Here is a 23,204-nt window from a genome sequence, read left to right as displayed (position 1 = left end):
GGTTCTAATGCCCGACCCTGTGTGAGCCGCTGTAAGCCCGTAAGCACTTTCTCTTCTACTTCTGAAGTCTCTGCACTAACACTGCTTTGCAGCGTGCCTGGGGTGTATGAAAAAGCACGAACATAAACACAACGCAATGCTGGGAGAATGCAATTCCCATTACCCTCAACTGTCTACAGCCCTCTCCGAGAAGCTGGACAAGAGAATTACTTTCCCCATCGATCTTGCTAGCTACTATTTGGCAAACATTGCTTCCACCTTCTTGCCGAGGCTCTGATGCAGGGAGAAACCAAGCTAGCTCCATTTCGATTACCTCAATTTCCTGTCTACAAGCATCTCTGCTGATCCAGCAAGATTGGGCACAGAGCTGGGGCTTGCAATTGTTAGCTGCTGCTGCAGTGCAAGAGGTGTGGGGAGCTCGGGTTAGGGAACGCAGTCTAGCAGGCTGGCCTCTAGGTGGAGCCTCAGCCTGCCAAGTGGTTTCAATGGTAGCGAAAGGTGCTGCGCACCTGACAAAAGGCATAGGAGATTTTACAGAACTGGGCTCCAGGTTGCCAAAGACACATGCCACAGTACAGACCAGCAGCAGCAGCAACATCCCCCAGTTCTTATACTGTGCTTTTCATCAGTGCATCTCAGAGCACTTGACACATACGGTCAGTATCACGACCCCCATCTGGCACAAAGAGGGGAAGCAATTTGCCCAAGCTCACCCAGCAGGGAAGTTGCAGAGCCAGGAACAGAACCCAGGTCTTCTGAGCCCTGGTCCAACACTCTATCCACTAGGCTACACTGCCCATATTGCGCATGCAGGTGGGGGGGAAGGGGGAAGGGTAAGAACTATCCACTCAAGAGCCTGCTGTAGCATGGGGACCGTTTTACAAGGGAAGAGGCAAGGGTAAGTTCCAGAAGTGAAAGGGGCTCCCGAAGCTCCAGGTCGCAGGCTAGGCCATTACAAAGAACAGGACAGAGCCAAATTCCTGCTCAGGTTAGAAAGACGCAGGCTGGACTAAGGCCCAGGTTACTCATTTCAATAAGGGACTGGGCTGCTTTGGTTTCTTTTCCAATGAGAAATCACAACAGGTCTACGAACACAGGCGCTCGGTGGGAAGTGCAGTGGTGCTGGTATCAGCTGTTCTGTTCGCCGTCACGGCTTGGGATTCCGCTATGACCACAGGTGCCCCAATGTGAACCCCCAGGTGAGATGCTCCCCCTGGCCCAGCCACTGCCAGTCATAGGTTTCCTTGCCAGCACTGAAGCATCTGCAGAGCTGTTCTGGTGGTTGCTGGATTGGTGCTAAAGCCAAGCACAGACCAGGCCTGGCTCAGCAGAGGTGCGTGGGTACGTCTGAAAGCAGAGGGGCTGCATTTCTCTGGAGGCTTTTTAAATGTCAGTTGCTAGCGGAGAAGCGACTGTGCAAGTGCTTCTGATTAACGGGCCCAAAAAGTGCCTCTAACACTGGGGCCACCCACTCCTCCCAGTCTGCTACATGTCACCTTCCCCTGGCCCCCTTCTGAAGCTGCTTGCTAACCTAATAAATAATACGAACAATAATACCTAGCTCATAGATAGCACTTTGCATCAGACGATCTCAAAATGCTCTACAAAGGAGGAATTATGATGCCCATTTTACAGATGGGGAAACCAAGGCAGAGAGCAGTGAAGTGACTTACCCAAGATCCCCCAGCAAACCAGTGGCTGAGCCCAGAACAGAACTTTGGTCTCCTGAGTCCCAGTCCAGTGCTTTAGCCACTTGGCCACAGATGTGGTTGTACCAATGATCTCAGTTAATGGACACAAAAGTAGCTTGATAAAGCCTCATAGTAAGTTCAAGCAACATGGCAGCAAGTGATTTCTATAAATCACAGCTCATGAGAGCAGCCCTCCAGTATGCAACAGGCCAATCTCCTACAACAAAGGGTTAAAAATCTATGTACACCCTCCTGCCCATCCCCTATGTGACCATATGGCCCACATCTGTCAGACGGGAAACCAGAGCCAAGTGTTTTATAAGGGTTGGGGGATAACTATCCATGCCTACTTACTTAATGCAGCCAATGATGACCTGGGTCAGAGGGTAAATTAACGGCTCCATGATCTCGCTGGGGTAGATAGTGCTCAGGACCCGACACCAGAAGTACAGGCAGTGGATGTACTGCCAGTTGTAAACAGACTGGTAGTTCTCCTACAGAAAAAAGAAAGGTGCACACGGTTGGAAAACGAATGGCTGAGACAGGAGTTGAATCTACTTTCATTAGCTCCTTTGTATTCTAGAGGCAGTGGGGTCTAGTGGAAGGAACACACAACCGGGAACTCTTGCATTCTAACCCTGGTTCTGGCCGCGACTAGTTACTTTACACTGGGAAGAAGGGGGGCTGTGCTGTTAAGGCACTAGTCCAGATTCAGGAGGACGGGGTGGTTAGAGGTTTGCATGATACTTTGGAAATGCTAAGTACTGCCCTAGGTGTGTTGTTCCTCATGTCATTTATCTGCAGCAATGCTTCATAAGTGGAGCTCTGTCTCCATAACATCTCAGCCCACAGCATACGGAGGGGCAGGGTCATGCTGTGTATGGGCCTTTCCCGTCCACGGGCTAACAGGGACAAACTGTGATCTACCATGTGCAGCCAGGCTGGGAGATCCTTCTTCTACAACTGAGCTGACTCCCTTCCTGGTCCACACACACTGGAGGGAAGAAAAATGAACCTCTAAAAGGTACAGGGCAGAACCAGCTTCCTCCAGCAACTGTCCTCTAAGGTTCCCGCTGAACCCACCGCCCCTACAAAGTGACCTGCAGAACCAATATGATCTCATTTCCCCAGGCAAAGCAGGACACAAGGCCCAGCTGCTGCCACTAGGGGGCTCTGATTCTTCCTTCAATCACATTAAAAGAGAACCTCCATCGCTCAGACACCACAAGGACGGGCAGCACTTTAGAGCCCCAGGGAGCGTTACTGCTATTTATTTTGAAGACGAGCCGATGTGCACTCTATCAAAGAGAGCTTCACGCCGCCATGACCAGTCCGTCCAGCACACCCACCTCCCAGGAGTTTACAGACCCGATTACAAGGGGACAACACAATAGCGGGTTCCTCTTACAGAACCGAGGGAAACACAAAAAAGCAGGGCCCAGAGAGAGCTTTCAGCTCTAGTTCTAGGTCCAGCCTGCATGTCTCCCAAGTGCTGCCTTCCTAGTTACCAGACAGAACACCACAAGAGGCCACTTGGCTAATTAATACATGCAGTGTCGTTGCACTCCCAGATCCCCCAGGCTGGCTCAGCCTGCCCAAGTGGTATTGCAAAGACCAGCCCAAGCCTCTGCCCAAGAGTCAGGTGTTTTTTCTAGTTTCAAAATAAACCTGGGAAGTGCCTCCCCTCCCTGCCTGGTTCTGAGCAGCCCGGAACACCAGAAAAAACAAAAACCCTCCATCTCCCACCCAGCCAGAAGCACCAGATAAAGTCCATGTGGAAGCCAGTTCTCCGGGGACTTCTCAGCCAGAAGCTGCCAACCCAAGAAGCTCAGAGTTTGGAAAAAAATCCCAGCTGCTGGTGGCTTCCACAGCTGCTCCTAGCGAGGGGCATTTGGCTCCAGATTCTTCTCACCAAATGAGTTTTGTTTATTTGCCAGCTAACGGGGCCAAACTCCGATGGCTACGGCTCAGCTCCTCTTACGTGTGCTTGAGCAGGGTGTGCATGGAGCGGACAGTGGACTGCCTGCTTGTAGCCTTCCTGAATTACACACAAGCCCAGCACCTTATGGCAGGGCTTAGGTAAACATTCCCCGCTCCGGTCGGGTCGCACTCCCGTCCATGCGTCAAGGCCAGCCGATGGCTTCTGTAAGCGCCTGGTGCTCATTTCACACTAATCGACTTGTTGTTGGGATTTGGGCATACCAGTCATGCCGCTGTAATTTAATCTCTCCCTCCATCCTTGCTTTCAAACCCCTACTGGGAAACCAACCGGATTTGGGGACTGTCTGGTCCAGGGCTGAAGGTGTAGGAAGCCAATACAATCCAATTAGGGCCATATGCACAGGCCCAGACTTTGCTTATCTCGGCTAGATTTATCCCTGTGTCTGAGCATCTAGGAGATTTAATGGTAACCAATCCTGTATTGCACGGGAGCAACCGAACCACTAATCCGCAAGGGTATGTTTTCTCAAACCCCGATAAGGACGGGATTAGCAACCTGACAGCATAGGCAAGTCAGACTGGACATGGCCCAAATCAGGCCTGCTTCAGAGGGACTTAGCTGCTTGCCTCAATGAAACATCAGAAATGGCCTGGGCAGGTGACACAGGCTGATGGGGAGACGCACCAGGCAGACACCGCAGTTGGAAAGAGCCACAAATAATGGGTGGTTTATAATCTTCTTTGCTCTGGGTTTTGCTAAGCACCCAAAATGTTAATTTCACATACATGGGAGGGTGAAGGAGAGAGATGCCCAGGGTGAGAGACAGAGAACATCTGCCAGGATCTACATAGCTTGGGAAGAGATAACTACCTTGCCAGTATTTGCTCTCCACCTCCTTGCTACAAAACCCAAACAGCGACACAAACGGAAGCATTTATCCTCCCATGAGCAGCTGGCAGAACTCCGGGTCTCTCTTTCCTTTGGCAGAACAGCCACCAGCTGGCTCCTTAGTGCATCACAAAACAGGCTGGTCCCCTTTTGACTTGTCTGCCTGTTTCGTGGAACATGTGCCTATCAAGCCCAATGCTACCGAAATCCCACCAGCACTACCTTCCCCTGAATTCTCCAAGAATGTCCCCCCACGTGCCAGCTGACTTCCTCCATGTACTCCAGCGGGGTCCCCAACACGCACCAGTCAGTGCTCTCCCAGGGGTGCTGGAATAATTTGTATAGTGGAGGTGCTGAGAGCCATTGCATCAAACTGTAAATCTTGTATATAATGGAAATCATTTCAAGCCAGGGGGTGCAATAGCACCTCCTGCACCCCTAGTTCCAGCACCTATGGGCTCTCCCAGATACCGCATCAGAGGCTCCAGGGAAGGCATTTCCTGGGAGTGACACCAGATCACGAAGTAAATCATCCACCCATCCCCTACGAACTCCACGCTTCCCCAGTGCCGGTAGGGAGTCTCTCTCAGAGAGAGAATAGAGATCCTGTCTCCATGTACACAATGCCGTTCAACCCCAAAGAGACTGAAGCACTTTGCAAAACACACACGGGCAAGTCACATCTTGCTGGACTAGGCTGGAACAGGCTAGGCAGGTGCACAACTTCCCAGCAGTCTGGAGTGGGGGTACCGAGCGGGAAGAGGTATTAGCCAAGGATGCAGGGGCAAACTCCTACTCAGAGATCTTTAAAGCTCTATGCTGAGCAGACTGACCCTGGTTTTAAAGGTCTCATCTACACAGCGTCCCACCCCCTTCCTGGTGCTGGGTCTGGCGCACAGCTTGCCTAAAGAAACGAGATGCCCTTGCTCAGGGTCCAGCTTGAGGCTCCAGAGTGAACAGGCATTTTAGCCACAATGCTCCAACAGGACAATCTGCTTCCTTCACTGACCACGTCTCCAAACTGTCACGACCAGCAGCACTGAAGCAGGGATCGGGATTTTTTCCCCCCGTTTCACCATGCACAAGGCCACACATCAATCTGAGTTCAAGCCGACATCGGTGTTATGTAACATCAGCTTGCAAAGCTCCCCACATGGACTTCGTTCCCCAAGCTGGGGTTTGGAACCTACCTTCTTCTTCAGGGTCATGGCAGCGCGCAGGTGAATGGCGAGCTGGCGAATGTAGATGAAGGCGTGCTGGTAAGACACCTGAGTGTCCAGGGCGTACATCTCTGTCAGGCTGCGCTGCATGAAGTTGATCAAAGGGAGGACGTTGGGGGAGGTGAACCTGGAGTTCTTCACGTAGGAGATGTACATTTGCTGCAGGAAGAGGGAAAGCACGAAGGGAGGAGTCAGAATGAAAATCCGGGCAGGGAAGGAGGTCCCTCCAACTACCCTCAGCCAACAACTCGGCACCACCTGGCTTCCAGCACATCCCTGCTCGAGACAGGGGCCAGCCTGAGTGCTGTGGCAACTGAAGCCCTCTTCTTAGCCGTGCCATAGGCAGAGCAAGCCTCCTCATGGTACCCCTGCCAGCAAGCCTCATGCCTGACCCATCCAGGTGAGAGGGGAGCTCACACTGAGGTCTCCCCAGCACAAACGGACAGTGTCAGCTGTGGGGGTGCTTTGTGTGACATGGACGTTTGGCAGAAACCAAACTCTCTTCACTCAGCTGGTCAATGGCCTCGTGACCTTCACACACAGCTGCTGAGGGCGCAGAGTGTTTTCTGATTGCAGGCAGCCGCACACGTCACCCGCAGCCTCTGCTCGGCACCTACATTGCTGCCCACGCCCTAGGACACTTGCATGCCTGTGTGTCTACATGCCCTCGGAGACAGAGCAGCAGCATAGCCCCAGCACACAAAGGTAGGCCACATGGCTTAGCAGACAGTGCACTGGGCTGGGACTCGGGAGACCTGGCTTCTACTCTCAGCTCTGCCACTGGCCTGCTGGTTGACCTTGGGCAACTCACTTTACCGCCCAGTGCCTCAGTTTCCCATTTGCAAAATGGAGATAATGCGTCTGGCCTCCTTTGCAAAGCACACGGAGATCTGCAGATGTTAACAGGTAAGTATTACTGTTATATTATCAGAGCACACCCCGACATTACCTTGAGCATGGGGTTCAGGTACAGCTCCTTTTTATGGCGGCAGATCTTGTTCAGTACCAGGAAGGCCAGCACTCTCACCGTTTCTTCGCCTGTGCTCCACAGACGGATGGCTTGCTAAAGAGGAAAGGATGGAGAGAGGTTCAGGTGAGCAAAAGGACAGGATCCCGTCCCATCAACAGAGAGGCCAGAGCTTTCCCTGACCCTTCGTTTCAGAGAGACAGAGGGGAAGGGCAGGTTGTGCAGCAGTTAGCTCAGCACTAGCAGCTATCCCATCCCCACAGCCTGGCCGTAAGCCACCTCCACATTACGCGCCAAGATCAACATAACCACACACACCTGTCTGCTAACGTGCTCAGCACCACTGAAAGTCAAGCCACTCAGACATGGGGGCCTTCACGTGGACTTCAATGCCTAGATTAGGCACCTACATTTGAAGTTTAACTCAACTTCCCCCCAGGTGTTTCCTGACCAAACTAGGAGCCTCTCTTCTAGCTACAAGCAGCTCTCTGTGTCGCACAGCACTCTGCCAACCCCATGAGAAGGAAGTCATCTGCTTGTCATGTCACTTTACACAGAGCACACCCAACATAAGGCCAGAGCCAACCAGACTGTGGTTCCTGGAAAGCAAATGCTCTCCGAATACTTACTTCTCAATCTACTCCCTGGCCTTAATGAACAGACAGGTGCCCAACACACAATAGAGAGGCATATGAGACAGGATTTTGCTGTACCATCTCAGACCACTGGCTTATCAAGGTCCAGTACTGAGATGCAGGATGTGGCTAAGGGCACTGGACCAGAACTCAACAGACCTGAACTCAATTCCTGTCTCTGCCAGACTCCCTGGGGCAAGTCATTTAATCTTAGGACCTGTGCTCCCCATTTGTCAAATGGAAATGATCTAGTTGAGTTTGATTGCAAGCTCTTTGCGGCAGGGATTCTCTCTAATTAACCATCTGGTACATGTGATCATAGTTGAGGCCTCCAGAACACACATAACTGTAAGTATCCCGTCTCTCACAGCAGCTCAGAGAAGCAAAAAATCCCCTGCAGACCCTGATCAATTGTGCAGAACAGAAAATTCCTCCCTGACAGTGCTAGTGAGAGGCCTTGAAACAAGCGATTTAAATTACCCTTATCTCAGCATGCAGCACCACAGACATCACCGGCCATATGTGTCTCCTGCTCGGCTCGCCTGCCGCACTGTCACACCTCTCTGATTTAACGCTCCCCTTGCCCTTTTGCCCACACGCCACCACTCCTCCCGCTTTGTGTGTCTCACACTCAGCAGTTGTGACTAAGTCACTGCACAAATATTCCACCCCCAATCCTCCAGAGGAAAACGCTATCGCGCATACACAGACACCAATTACTCTTGAGGCGATTAGGAAAACAGCTTCACTGTAACATCATCACGTCTCTTCAGAACGGGTACCGCTCCCACATGACATGCCGTGGGGATTCATGGCCACGCGCAGGCGGATCCAAGCCCCCGCTGAACTCGGTGGAAGGGTGATGGCTGGCACCCAACCATGACAAACGGAGGCCTGGGTGCTTAACGGAAGAACAGCCCAGGAAAGCAACAGGGAACTGAGCTCAGGGCCCCAAACAGTGTTCTGGCAGGGTCTCCAACCCCAAATAGCCAATACCACCTGGGATGCACACAGAGGTCTCGCTTCTCTCTAAATTAAGCTTCCATGATTCTGTGCCTTACCTTGAGCAGCATGCGACACTGCTTTGGGAACAACAAGAAATAAGGTACTATGGCATTGATGTGGTGAAGCACAGCAGCTCCGACAGACGCTTCCGTTAAACAAGACAGGAGCTACAAGGGGGAGGCAGAAGGAGATGGTGGTCAGACCCCCGGTTCCCACCAACTCCTTCCGTTCCATTAGCTCCAAATGTTTCCTGGGGGTCAGGCGTGGTGCAGCTTAACCTGCACTCTGGGGTTTGGGCTACAATAAGCCAAGCCCAAAAGAACTTGGGAGCGAATCCAGGAGCCAGGTCAGCACAGTGGGAAATTAGCTGCTTTTAGGGACCTGGCTAGGAGGGTCTCGCCACACTTGGCTCGCGAGCCTTAGCGAAGGCAAGATGCTATCTCCGATGGGGGGGCAGAAGGCTTGGCCAGGAATACTGCTAAGCATGCCTTTGCCTATACGAGGCCGAGGCCAGTCAACATGGGTCTTGGGCGGGCTGGGCCGTGGAAGTGGCAGTGATCCAGTGATTTATAGGCTTTCCCCAGAAGTCCTCTGGCAGAGAGCAGAGGCACTAGCACAGGGGTGGGCAAACTTTTTGGCCTAAGGGCCACATCAGGGTATGGAAATTGTATGGTGGGCTATGAATGCTCACAAAATTGGGGGTAGGGGGTGCAGGAGGGGGTGCGGGCTCTGGCTGGGGGTGCAGGCTCTGGGTTGGGGCTAGAAATGAGGAGTTCAGGGGGTGGGATGTGTGTGTGTGGGCTCTGGGGTGGGGCTGGGGATCGAGGGGTTCGGAGGGTGGGAGGGGGATCAGAGCACCACGAGGGGGAGGGCCCTCAGGGGTGCAGGCTCCAGGCAGCGCCTACCATGAAGCATGTCCCCCCCTCCAGCTTCGAGGCACAGCCAGAGCGCCAATGGAAGCTGCGAGGGTGGCACCTGGGGACGGGGCAGCATGCAGAGCCGCCTGGCCACACCTCCACATACTACGTAGGAGCCGGAGGGAGGTCATGCCGGCTGCTTCCTGGGAGCCGCGCGGAGCGGGGCAAGACTCCAACCCCGCACCCCAGCTGGAGCGCCAGAGAGGGACAAACACCCGACACCGCTCCCCAGCTGTAGCTGAGGGCCAGATTAAATGCCCTGATGGGCCGTATGTGGCCCAGGGACTGTAGTTTGCCCACCCCACAGCTAGACCATTCCCAACAGATGTTTATCTAACCTATTCTTAAAACCCTCCAATGATGGAGATTCCACACCCTTCCTAGGCAATTTGATCCAGTGCTTAACTCCCTAATGTCCAACCTAAACTGCCCTTGCTGCAATTTAATCCCATTGCTTCTTGTTCTATAAGCTTGAAACTTCTTAATAACAATACCTAGCTTTTATCTACAGCTTTTAATTGTTAGCTCTCCAAGGGAGGGGGGTATAATTATCCCCATCTTACAGATGCCTTTTTCTGTTCTATTGCAATCCTAAGTGAGCTTGCTTGCAGTAAGTGCTACCCCTTGAGTAAATGGTTTTGCTGCTCCGGAATGCTTTTCTGCTGAATCATTTTGCTGGCTTATGCAGTGGAAGGGTGTCAGCGCTTTCACTTTATTTACCTGCTTTCCCTTCCCTCAAAAACCCCACCACTGCCTTGGAGACTGAACAATTTATGCTGTCTTATTGGGGGTTTTTTAAAGTCCAATTCTCTCTCATTTGGGGATACACAACGAAACAGTCTGTTGGCTTCCCTAAGTCTTCCCGAAAAATCTTGATCTAGGAGGAGAGGAACCCAGTTTTATAAACACAGGTGGACCATCCCTGGAAAACTAGACACCAGAAACTCAGCACGGGTGGGATCCTCTAATAAAGTTGCAGCAGAATTATAGTTGGTGAGGCTGGGATATGGCACCTGAGAAACATAACTTTTCTTGCAGGTTTCACTGTAGGAAAAGAAGCATCAATTATGAAGCCAACAAAACAGCGCTGCTAGGACATAGGAGCAGGCCCAGCACCTGAAACGACTTTAACCTGATGAGATTTTGAGTTGAGCAGGGGGCTGGTGTGACCTGAGAACTGCCTCCCCAAAGGAAACTAAGTTTGTGAAATAAAAAGCAATTAATGCCACTCACATAGTCAACTGGCTCATTTGTGTTTAGATATCACCTTTAAAGGGACTGTTAGCTAGAAGCAAGCAGTGTATCTCCCTTGATCCTAGACACATGACCCCAAAATACAAACCTGCTTCCCAAGAGAAACCCAGCGGTGCCCAGGACAACAGTGTCCTAACAGACACACTGCAGGTCTTTACCTGGATGGTGCAGCTCAGGTACCTTCTGATGTCCAGCCTCAGCTTGCCCCAGAGAGGGCTGGTAGAGGGCAGCACCATCCTAGGAATAAGCAGGGAGATAACACAAGCTGAGTGGGAGCTGCTTTTTAGTTCAGAGCTAAAAGCGACAATGAATCATTACACTATGGAAACTCCCAGGAAACCAGCATCTTCCACAAGGCGAGGAGAGGGGGCGTAAAAGCGTTACAATCTCATTATAAAGGAGTGAGGCTGTGTCATCCAAAGGGTGCCCCAGGCCTGCACGACATTACTCCAGTGCACAAGGAGAAGCTCCCCCGCATCCCTCTCCATCTGGCTACCAGAACAGATGCTGAAACAGAGTGGAGGTGTCTGGCATTCAGCCCCATTTGCCTTCTGCTCAGGCATCCTGGGGCCAGGGCTTAAAAATAGGACTGATTTGTATTGCAAGATGGCTGGAGTTACGTGGATTATGACGTACGATTATGGGTGGCCTAGCCGGCGTGGGGAAGAAAGCACAGATCTCCCTTGTGCCACTCATGAGCTCACGCCCACATGGACTAATAACTGCAGTGCTGAGTGTTTGCCAGCCAAACCTACCATGGACTTCACATAGAGTTTGCATCAGTAAGGACTGCAAGGAGGAAAGGGGGAACTATTCTCTGCAATCAGCAATATGTGCTGTTGCTCTGAGATAGCAATAGCACAAGGAATTGAGACTTGTGCTTCGCCACCAATGCCAACAGGAAATTCGGAGTTGACCTCAACCCCCATCCCGTCCCTAACCAGGCCAAACAGGGACATTAGCAATAATTGCATTAAAACCTGCCTAGAATACCTAAGTGCTTTTCACACTTACACAGCCATTACTCTATCCGCCGTGCTAGTGCGATCACCTCTGGGGTGGAACACTCCTGCTACATAACACTGCATAAGATTATAGGACAGAAAGAGAAGAAAAAAAACTGTATGCAGCTGAAACCACAGCGAAGATTCTGGTAAACGACGAACACAGATACCTAGGCAGAATATGGCCAGGATAGAGGGACTAACATATCTTGCAGAGAGCGCTTGGGGATCTTTTAACAGGTGGTCAGAGCTTTACTTCCAGCACCACTGTGCTTATCCATCATCCCGGTCCAGGGTGGACTCAGAGCTAAGAATGGTACCTACCAAGCGTCCAGCAGCCCTGGATGACCCTTGGAGGTCGCCCCTCCAAGTACTGCTCCAGCCCAACCCTGCCTATCCTGGATCAATACACGATCCTAGCCCAAGGCAGTTTGGCAGCCAACTAGAATTCCAGTGAACAAAACTGGGCCCATGAGTCAGAAATTCCCCCGTCTCTAATGAAGGCTCTAGTCAGATCAGATGACAGCATGGAGGAATGCAACACAGCTTCTGGACTGATGCCTACATTTAGGAACAAGGGATTAATTGTACCCTCACTAGCCCAGCTGCGCGCTGCTATTCCCCATTCCACCCGCTAGCTAACGCTGACCAGGTCAAACCTGGAAGCTCTGCTTTCAACCCACCATGATCTGGGGCCTGGCACATCTGCAGCAGTAAACATCGAAAGCAGTAGGGTGAATCACTACCAAGCCGCATCTCAAGGGCAAGCAGGTCAGTCACAAACCATTTTTCCCTTCACCCCAAATAAAAATGTCACATCCTTCAGAATTCCCTGGTGCAGGAGGAAAAGGTTCACGCTGGACGCCTCTTGCACTGGGGAATTCAGAAGGATCGAGGCTCAAGGATAAGAAGCCCATAGGCACGGACAAATGTTTTCTCCACTATACAGGAAGAGCTGCATCCCTGCCAATTCTTCCACTTGCATGCCCAGGCCTCAGTGCTGGGAAAGGCTCAGATGACACTTATCTGCAGTGCAATTGTATTGAACTTACTTTGATTTGTCTTTCGGTACCTTCACCTGAAGCAGTTTCTGCAGGCAGCCAAAGAGATCCCGAATGCAGAAGGACACCAGGGCATTGAACACTGGACCAAAAAAGAACATGTCAGTAAAATACTTACAACTGGTTTCCTATTCACTTCCCTGTCCCCTTGCTAACCTGAAACAGAACTCTCCCCAGTGAGCTCAGAACAGGACCTAGGCTAGATTAGGGCTGCTGGGGGGGAAGGGGGGCAATTTGCCCCAGGCCCCACAGGGGCCCCCATGAGAATATAGTATTCTATAGTATTGCAACTTTTTTTTAATGGAAGGGGCCCCAAAATTGTTTTGCCCCAGGCCCCCTGAATCCTCTGGGCAGCCCTGGGCTAGATAGGTTTGGGGGTCTTTCACAGGTTTGCATGTATCAGTCTATTCTCTCTCCTCCCACTCAGCAATTCCTTCCTGAAGAGTAAGACTCCTTAGAGTGCAAGCTCTTTGGACAGGGACCCCTGTACGCATGAGGTCCCTCTCTTGGTGCAGCGTCTAGCGCACTGGGGCCCTAGTCCATGATTGGAGCTGCTAGGCACTACTGTGATACAAAGAACAATAAGAGGCAAAAAAATCAGGAATTACATGTTTTGGTGGTGGTTTTTTAAAGCAATGTCATCGGACAACACCTCGGTACTACATAGTTTACTGAATTAGAAAACAAAGGTTTGTCTGGAAGGGAAGCCATATTGAGCGGCTGCAGTGTTCCCCACATGGGCACTATGGAGTGGAGAGAGGACACCCTCAATTGCTTCTGAAATGCAGCAATGATCCAGGGCTGATTCTAAGCAGGGTGCATTAAGAAGCTTTTCCAGCAGCTACATTTCTCAAAAAAAAAAAGAAACAACCCAACACATATGCAACAACTAAATTTCAAGGGGACGGACGCACGCGAGTTGGGACAATTCTTTCATACTTCAAATAAATAAATATTAGCGCTGCAAGGGAAGAACCAGTGGCTGACTCTAAGTCACAATTTTAGGTGGGACATGGTCATCACCATAGCAGCATATGGAGCTGTTAGATAAGGCTGCTTTTGCCGACACCCCTCAGCGCTGTATCGGGTCTGCCAGAAAAATATTAGTTGAAATCCTGCTGCTTCAGGACCCCCTTCCGGAACGGGCACTATACAAGGTGGGGCTGTCCCCACGTAGATCCTGTCTCATCTGGAGGAGTTATGCTGTTAAACTGAAAGCCACGAGAGATGCATGGAACTAGGATGAAGATCATTTTCGTTTCCACTGATTTTATTTTCTCATTTTCTCCTGATAGGTCTTGAATTGGCACCCACCTCCTCACCAGGCCCTTATCCCATGCCACCTGCCCCCTACGAAACAAGTCTAGACAGCCTCTAGCCTGGACAAAAGCTCTCACCGGCACTGTCAGTGACTTTGAATTTGCTGGGATCGGCCCCACTGTCTTCTCCTTTGGTAGTTGCCACAGACGCTTTAAAGGCCTGAGTGATCTCATGGAAGAGTCTGGGTGTCAGTTCCTTCTGGGAGAGAGGAATAAAGAAATGTTAGCAATAAAGGAAGGGGAGAACGGAGGTAGCTGTATTCCTTCATTAATAATCAACCCTCATTATGCACTTTTCATTGCTAGATCTCAAAGTGCTTCACAGAAGCAGGGAAGAATGAGTATCCCCTTTATATAGCTGGAGAGATTAAGGCACAGGACGGGGGAGAAATGAGCACTTGGGAGAAAACCTGGGAAGTCAAGAACAGATGTGCGACTTCACTCGCTCTGTGACCTCATGTGAAACCCTGGAGTCTCACTGGCCTTTTAACACAGCCCACAAACTGAAGCTGAGAAACCCTGGTCAAGCCAGTAACCGTGCAGGCTCCAGTGTCACACTTATACAAGCCAGATGCTTCATCTGCACATCACACGGTTGGCAGAACAGTCTTGCTCAGCCTGATCATTCTATCATGCTGTTCTGTGCACAATTTTCTGGGTGAAAAGATGCTACTGAGGTGGACCAGCACCAAATTTCTCTCCCCCACATCTGTCACACACAGCTTTACCCTGGAGATCAGCCTTCCCAGAACATGGGCTCCAATAGCCCTTCAGCCACAGATTCTAGACCAGATGATCCAAAAACCAAGTAGATCGGGACTCCAGATTTCTGAGGATTATAGCCACAGCCTAGGAGAGGAAAACTATCAAGCAGGGTCTTTACACTACTCAGAAAACGCTCAGAGACTGAGGGAAGCCTGTTCCCAAAGCATATAATCAATGGGACTCTGTAGGTATGTCTACACCCTGCAGCTAGGAGCGAGCCTCCGAGCCAAGGAAAAGAGACACGCTAGCTCAGCTCAGGCTAGCACGCTAAATATAGCAGTGTGGACACAGCAGCACAGGCAGCATGGGCTAGGGGCACAGCCAAAGGGCCATGTCCTGAAGAGGACACCGCGGTCTGGGAGCGAGGCAGGTCCCCAGGGACAGCAGAGAAGCAGCAACAGAGAGAGGCGCACAAGAGGAGGGTGCAGAGCTAATTCCCAGAGCAACCAGCAGGAGGCGCCACAGTGGTGAGCACAAACTGTTACAAGGACAAACAGGAGATGATGCAGTTAAAGCAGTACAACCTCCCTGCCCGCCCCATATTGGCATAAAGGTGCCTCAGGTGTGTATAACTATTCCCTAGGGGAAGAGGCATAAGCGATACTGGCATAACTGCATCTGCAGGGAGGCTGCATCAGTTTAACTATTTCAATAAAACAGGACATCGCTGTACTGTACAAAGCCTGTGTGGAGAGCAGACCTGAAGAGAACAACACTTGTGCTTTTAACTAGCAGTGACAGGAACCAAACACAGACCAAGAGGCAGCAAGGCACAGACATTTCACCCACTTCACCTCCCAGCTGGTAGGCCCAGTGCACAGCAGGAGGTGCCTGGGACATCTCCCTGATGCCTAGTGTCAATGTGTTTTTAAAAAGCAAGGATCTCAGCGCTGTGCTGGCGGGAGGCCTTTCAATCGGGCCGAAGCCCTCGGTATTTGCTGATGCGCGCACACACACACACATAATCTCACCTCTGCAGCCTGTTTCCATTGTTCCACCATCTTCAAGGTCACGGTGATAAAATCAGCTTTCTTCCGCTTGACCGTTTCCTCCTCCTCCTCCTCATCGTCACTTGCTTCCTACAACGGTCAGAGACACCCGCAGGCTGATGCTGAGTTTGCAGATCAGCCTCCATTTCCCCTGCCCACCACAGCCCCTTGAAAGGAAAACCAACCAAGTGGCTAGAGCAGCTGACAGGTCAGGCCATGTCTATACTATGGGCTGATTGTACCTGTGACGTTGTAAGTTAGTAGTATAGGCGCAGACTGCTGTGACAGAAGGGGTGTTTTCTGCCACTGCAGGAACACTGCCTCTCCCAGGACCTAACTGCATCTACACCAGGCATTAGGTGTGAAAAATCCACACCCCTCAAGTGCCGTAGCTACGTCACCCTAAGTTAAGTGTAGCCCAGGCCTCGGAGCAGTGGATTCTACTCCTGTCTCTGTCACTAGACATGTGTTCGACTCAGAGGCAGTAAGAACAAAGCCACCTACGATGGCAAACAGACGTTAACCCTAGAAAGAGCTCACGGCCTTATGCAGGTACATGTGACATACAGGACAGTTCAAATACCCAAGTGTGTGCAGAAATTTACAGCGCCTAGCACAGTGGGGTCCTGGTCCACAACTAGGGCTCCTAACAGCTATGGAATAAAATAAATAAATAGGAAGAAGGGGGCTGTCTGGAGCGATTTGGAGGAGTTTAAGGGTCTGCATATGGGAAGTGGGAGATTCTTCCAGTGTGTGTGGGAAAGCGCATAAAGCCTAGGAAATGTGGAACAGGCTGCTGGAAATGCTAGATTATTGTATTATTATTATTTAAATCCACAACTGGTTTCCAGGCCACTAGCTCTAACTGTCTGCAAACCTTTGAGGAGACATTTTCCTCCTGCTCTGTATTATCACGCACAAGAAGCAAATTCAGCCCTTGCACTGAAACTTGCAAGCAATAGTTATGCCATGAAGGTAACCTATTTTAAAGGCGCCTAGGATACTCCTCCATCCTCCAGGCGAACCCAGTACCTCCAGCGTTTCAGGCAATGTGTGCAGACCCCTCTCCTCCTCATCAGAGCCATCCGAGTCATCAAAGTTCAGCAGGGAATGGTCATTTTCTTGCAAGAACTTGTAAAATTCAGGATCTCGTTCCTTCAGCCGTGAGAGTTGGTCTTTGTGCTCAGTTGCCTTTCCTTTCTTCACTTTCCTGATTGAGGGGGATCAGAAGAATTAAGATCTGGTTATTTATTCAGAGTGGAAAGTAAGTTAGGAATTGCACAAGCAAATGAATCTAAGCTGTTCACAAAAGCCCTGACTCTAAAATGTATGTGCTTAAATGCTGTCATAAGTAAGGTTGGCTTTCCTGAATGAGGGCCACAGTGCATGGGATTCTGGGAATCTTTCGTTGCTTGCTTTGGGAGAAAACCCATTGGACTTAGTTAAAATAAGTGGTCATTCACATCTTTTGCTGACATCCTTTGTTCAGGAAGGTTCTTCCAAATTGCACAGGGAAGCTAAAAACGCTGTCTTTGGAATCTGCAAGGGAGCACATCACTTTGGAAACTTGGCAAAGACACAGGCCATAAGATCATATCACCTTATAATACAACCCAGGTGTGACGCTCTGTACCTCAGGGGAGCACCCTACACCCTCAGGTTCATCTTTATAAAATGATGTTGTGGTATCCAATGCCAATTTTGTCATGTCGGGTGTCTTTGGAAGGCTCATGAAACACTGAGCATGGTTGTTATAGTAATTGTTACAGTGATGTTACAGGTTATAATTTCATGTATATACTTATGAAACTGAAAATGTGTCCTCATGGCTTAAAGCAAGCCCAGCCAAAAACTCTCCAAGAGCAGAGAGGCAGTTCACACCTCATCAGGGCAGGTATGGGACAAACCCAGCCCAGCCTCACAGGAACAAAAGTTGCTGGCCTAGGCAGCAACAAAAGAATTTGTCAGGCTCTCCAGGGAGTCATCCCCCTTCCTTTGGTCAGTATGGAACTGCCATGAGGTAAAGCTTACCAAAATGGGGTGAGGGGGGAGGAAATGATAAAAGAGAGAGACATTTGCCATGTGCGCTCTCTCCCCGCCCCCACACACCTACATCTACAGACACCCCATGCTGATCAAAGGGGAGAGCCTGGCTGAAGAGCAGCCAGCAAGCCTGTAGTGAGAAGTATCTAAGTTTGTAAAGACACTGAAAGTGTTAAGATCAGCTTAGAATGCGTTTTGCTTTTATTTCATTTGACCAAATCCAACTTCTTGTGCTTTGATTTATAATCACTTAAAATCTATCTTTATAGTTAATAAATCCGTTTATTCTACCCGAAGCAGTGTGTTTGGTTTGAAATGTGTCAGAGACTCCCCCAGGGATAACAAGCCTGGGACATATCAATTTCTTTGTTAAACTGACAAACTCGTATAAGCTTGCAGCGGGCGTAACTGGACACTGCAAGACAGAGGTTCCGAGGGTTGCGTCTGGGACTGGAGAGATTGGCTACTGTCATTCAGTTGCACAATCCAAGGAGCAGCTGACGTGCCAGAGGCTGTGCATGAACAGTCCAGGGGTGGGGGTTCTCACAGCAGAGCAGGGCAAGGCTGGCTCTCAGAGTTAAGGACTGGAGCTACCTAGCAGATCGCTGGTCTGGGGGTATGGCTACATCTGGAATTTCAAAGCGCTGCCCCGGCAGCGCTTTGAAGTGTGAGTGTAGTCAGAGCAGCAGCGCTGGGAGAGAGCTCTCCCAGCGCTGCATGTAAACCACATCCCTTACGGGTGTAGCGTGCAGCGCTGGGAGCCGCGCTCCCAGCGTTGCTGCCCTGATTACACTGACGCTTTACAGCGCTGTATCTTGCAGCGCCCAGGGGGGTGTTTTTTCACACCCCAGTTGCAGCGCTGTAAAGTGTGAGTGTAGCCAAGGCCTGGATAACACCAGAGGGGAACGTCACACCAGGTAAAAACATCTTTTTTAAAAGTTGTCATGGGGAAAACAATTTGTGAAATGTGACATTTAAAAACAACTTAAATAAATTCCAGCAACTTTTCAGTGAAAAGTGAGTACAACGACAATCTGACCTTAGCTAGCTCTAGTTCTACAACCCCCCTGACATTCTGCTAATGGAGAGGCAATGTTCTAGGGTGCCAGTGAGAACAGCCAAAAGTCCATGCCAGATTTTCCAACCAAGTTTAAAGGTCCATTAATTCTACACACAGTACCAAGCCTGGGGGCTCAGCAACAACAGTTGCTCCCTAATCCAGTTCATATTTGTAGCATAAACAGGACTTTAGTGCGTCCCTCTGCCAGGCTACAATCCCAGGACATGTACCCACCAATTAGGGGATATGCTTAAAACATGGCTAGATCCTGTCCACATTTATAGCTAGAACAAACCAATTTAGGAAAATCAGTTCAGGGGTCAAGGATGTTGTCGCTGAGCCCCTGGATTCTATTACTATTGTTGTGTAGATGGACACAAAGAACTGCTTCAGCATGGATTAAACAAAGCTCTGTGTAGATTGGAGCAGAGGGTTTTGGGGCTGAGTGCTTTCGGCTTTGCCACTGGTCTGCTGGGTGACCCTGGGCAAGTCACACCTCTCTGTGCCTCAATTTGCCCACCAGTACAATAGGGACAATGCTAATGGCCTCTTCTGTAAAGCACTTTGAGATCTACTGATGAAGAGGGCTATGTAAGAGCTAGATATTATTATTTTCATACTGGGGACAAAGCACCAGTATCTCAGGTTTTTTTAAGATGACGTGCTTAGAACTGACTAACTTTTTTAAGTGGGTCAGTGGAGTGGAAGAATCATAGAATATCAAGGTTGGAAGGGATCTCAGAAGGTATCTAGTCCAACCCCCTGCTCAAAGCAGGACCAATTCCCAATTAAATCATGCCAGCCAGGGCTTTGTCAAGCCTGACCTTAAAAACCTCTAAGCCCTCGTCCAGACTAACCCGCGGCATCGGCGGGTTAAAATCGATTGCTCGGGGATCGATATATCGCGTCTAGTCTGGACGCGGTGTATCGATCCCCGAGCGCGCTTACATCGATTCCGGAACTCCATCAATCCGAACGGAGTTCCGGAATCGACACGGAGAGCCGCGGACATCGATGCCGCGCCGTCCAGACTGGTGAGTACCTCGATTTTAGAAATTCGACTTCAGCTACGTTATTCACGTAGCTGAAGTTGCGTATCTAAAATCGATTTTAATTCCTAGTCTGGACGTGGCCTAAGAAAGGAGATTCTTAGATAACCCATTCCTCCCTAGATAACCCATTCCAGTGCTTCACCACCCTCTTAGTGAAAAAGTTTTTCCTAATACACCTTAAATGACTGTTCACATTTCCTCAATCAACAAGGAGCCACACTTACTTTTCTGCAGTTTTAACTTTGAGCAGCTTCTTCTTCTTTCCTCCTGCCTGCCCATTCTGGCTTTGTTTCCCGTTAGCAGGCTCTTCCACAAGCTCTGTCGTCTCCTCGTCTGAGTCACCATCATCTTCTGACTCAAATCCGGAAGTTAAAAATTCATCAACACTCAGCTCCGCCAGTTTTCTGGTTCCAGAGGGAGAAGAGAAGCAAGGTGGGAAGAGGGAGGAAGGGAAGAGGATTCAGGGTTTTAAATTAAATTGATTTGATGCTCATATCATACAGCACTCATACCACACAGCATATCATATGCCCATTCCCACCCTGCAACTAAAAAAAGAATATGTACTCAGCATGATCCGAAGTATTTACCAGAGAAAAACAGTCAACAGTTAGTTAATATAAGATCTCAGCATCCCAAATTTTACTCATACGGTGGGTTCACAGGCTTCACCTGGTTTATTCATAAAGGTTGCAAAATATCTGACCCAAGAAGATATACAGTCCCTTTAGTTTAGGAGCTGCGTGTTTCTGAACAGTAGCAGAGCAGACATTCCCAAACAATCACCTTTTGTTGAAACTGCAGTACACTTATAAGGTCTGACTTTACCTGATCCAGTAGGTACAAGGTTATACACAAAACACAGTGCTTTACACCCCAGAAATCCTTTAGAGAGTGCAGGAAGCTCTTACAACACCAAAGACCACCTGCTTTCTGTTTTGCAGCTCGCCAAAAGCTATTTAATTTAAAGCCTTCTCACGTTTTACTTCAACCAGGACAAGGAATAATAAGATGAACAGCCTGTTGACTTAATAACTAGTTTATAACAGCACACTTTAAAAAAAGTTAACTGCACAAGTCTCTTTCGCAGCCCATGTCACATGCTGTTTTGCAAAACATGCCAGAAATACTGTAACTCCTTAAGGATGAGAAGGGATAAATATCTTTCTAAATGCTGCTCACTTTTCAGGGGACATCACCTTAAGAAATTCTGGTTTGAAGAGAGGCGACTGGATACAAATACAAATTTAAACTTCCACACGCTGTGTTTGTACAGGTGCTGGCCCTGATATGTGACTGGTGCCCCAGGGCCCTATCACAATAGATATTATTATTGCTAATAATTTATGCCAGTATGCAATATTTATAAGTGGTGCCCCCAGCTCCAGGCTCTCAGTGACCCCAGCCCAGAAGCAAATAAACCTGCTATGCACATTGCATCTTTCACTCCAAACCTCTCACTAACTGATACAGAAATCTCAGCTGCATCCCAAGCTGAGCACCCACAAACAGCAGGGATGGTTCCCACCCAACTCAAAGTTTTGCAGTTAGGCCCTTAGGGGGCTTCATCCGGCCCCCCAGGTCTGGACACCCCTTCCTTGGCCCAAAGCCTGGCTAGGAACTATAAATGCAAACATCACTCTTCCACTCCCCCAACACAGGCCCTTTCCCATACACCTCCCCCCACTCCGAACGCACCCTACACCGCCTATGGGGGCAGCGGGGGGGGGAGTTCTCCCTTATGGGGCACTCCTCTCCCCAATGTCCCCTCCCCAGAGGGGAGTCCCTGGTTGGTGCATTGTGCAAACTCCCTTCGGGTCAGAGCAGTTAGAGAGAAACCCCGCCCCCCCCCCCCCCAGCCTAGCCAGTGCGGGTACTAGCCCATGGGGGGGGGGCCTAAGCAGGAATATTTTGGAAGCCCCCCCCAGCCACTGCAGGTGCTAGCCCATGGGGGGGCCTAAGCAGGAATGTTTTGGAAGCCCCCTCCCCAGCCAGTGCGGGTGCTAGCCCATGGGGGGGCCTAAGCAGGAATATTTTGGAAGCCCCCCCCCAGTCACTGCGGGTGCTAGCCCAGGGGGGGGCCTAAGCAGGAATATTTTGGAAGCCCCCCCCAGCCACTGTAGGTACTAGCCCATGGGGGGGCCTAAGTAGGGATATTTTGGAAGCCCCCCCCAGCCACTGCAGGTGCTAGCCCATGGGGGGGGCCTAAGCAGGAACATTCTGGAAGCCCCTCATCCCCTATCACTGCAGGTGCTAGCCCATGGGGGGGGCCTAAGCAGGAACATTCTGGAAGCCCCTCATCCCCTATCACTGCGGGTGCTAGCCCATGGGGGGGCCTAAGCAGGAATATTTTGGAAGATCCCCCCCCAGTCACAGGTGCTAGCCCATGGGGGGGCCTAAGGGATATTTTGGAAGCCCCCCCCAAACACATACTAACAATTAATCCCCCCCAGCTGCTCGGGGCCCTACACATCCCCTCGGCTCATGCCCAGCGCTGGCTCTCAGCCCCCCCGCGCAGAGCCAGCGCAAGCGGAACCCCCCGCGCACGTGCCTGCGAGCCCTGGGCCCCGCGCCTCCAGCTGGGAGCCGAACGCGCCCGCCCGCGCCGCACTCACCTCCTGCCTCCAGCCGCCATGGCGCTGCAACGTGCGGCCCGGCCTCTCCCACAATGCAGCGGCCAAGGGGGAGGATTGATTCCTTGGTTTACGAAGGTGAGCGTACAGAATAAGTCACGCGGTAGGGCGGATGAAAGCCGCTGCGGTTGCAGGAGTAATCTAGGAGTCGGGGGCGGGGGGAAGCGCTCTCTCTCTCTCTGTTAAACTCAAGAGGAACAACAGAAGGACCATCCTGGGTCAGATCAATGCACCATCTAGCCCAGTGTCCTGTCTTCCGACAGCGGTCAGGGACAGATGCTTTAGAGAGAATGAACAGAACAGGGAATTTTTTCAGTGATCCATCCTCCGTCATCCACTCCCAGCTTCTGGCAGCCAGCCAGGCCAGGTCTATACGAGGAAATTAAGTCAGTAGAACTATGTCCCTCAGGCATGTGAAAAATCCACACCCCTGCGCTAGGCAGGTAAATTGGCCCTAGTGTAGACAGCGCTATGTCCATGGGAGGGCTTCTCCCATTAAGTCTGTCATGGTGGTGGAGTATCTATGCTGATGGCAGCATCTTCACTGGTGCAGTGTTTTTAGTGTAGACGTGCGCTAAGAGACTTAGGGACACCAAGAGCATGGGGTTGCCTCCCTGACCATCTTGGCTAATTGCCATTGATGGACCTCTCTGCCACAGAACAAGGACTGATTGAAACTGGAGATATGCTCGCTTTTTGAGCTCTGAGTCTCTCTGCTGATATAGTGTCAAGTATCAGGGGGTAGCCGTGTTAGTCTGT

The 23,204-nt window shown here is 50.5% G+C and overlaps 1 protein-coding gene across 3 annotated transcripts in view; it reads right to left on the bottom strand.

The window, feature by feature from the left end:
* The window catches only part of NOC2L (NOC2 like nucleolar associated transcriptional repressor), a 79,512-nt gene extending 57,041 nt beyond the window's left edge, over positions 1-22,471 (bottom strand). For 2 of the 3 annotated variants that reach the window (XM_050931414.1, XM_050931416.1), the window contains exons 1-11: positions 22,428-22,471; positions 20,037-20,216; positions 16,683-16,867; positions 15,640-15,743; positions 13,982-14,102; positions 12,576-12,666; positions 10,678-10,756; positions 8,405-8,515; positions 6,691-6,804; positions 5,712-5,900; positions 2,046-2,185 (exon numbers count right to left, since the gene is read on the bottom strand). In XM_050931414.1, coding sequence (XP_050787371.1) covers positions 2,046-2,185; positions 5,712-5,900; positions 6,691-6,804; positions 8,405-8,515; positions 10,678-10,756; positions 12,576-12,666; positions 13,982-14,102; positions 15,640-15,743; positions 16,683-16,867; positions 20,037-20,216; positions 22,428-22,447 — 1,334 coding nt within the window. In that variant the 5' untranslated portion in view covers positions 22,448-22,471. Of the gene's footprint in view, positions 1-2,045; positions 2,186-5,711; positions 5,901-6,690; positions 6,805-8,404; positions 8,516-10,677; positions 10,757-12,575; positions 12,667-13,981; positions 14,103-15,639; positions 15,748-16,682; positions 16,868-20,036; positions 20,217-22,427 lie in introns of all 3 variants that reach the window. The other variant, XM_050931415.1, reaches the window with a different exon arrangement.
* Positions 22,472-23,204: the final 733 nt, after the last annotated feature.

The sequence above is a fragment of the Gopherus flavomarginatus genome, chromosome 21 (assembly GCF_025201925.1).
Source record: "Gopherus flavomarginatus isolate rGopFla2 chromosome 21, rGopFla2.mat.asm, whole genome shotgun sequence".
In the NCBI taxonomy this organism is placed as follows: domain Eukaryota; kingdom Metazoa; phylum Chordata; order Testudines; family Testudinidae; genus Gopherus; species Gopherus flavomarginatus.
Note: the sequence above shows the minus strand (reverse complement) of the source record. Positions and strands in the feature narration are given on the sequence as shown.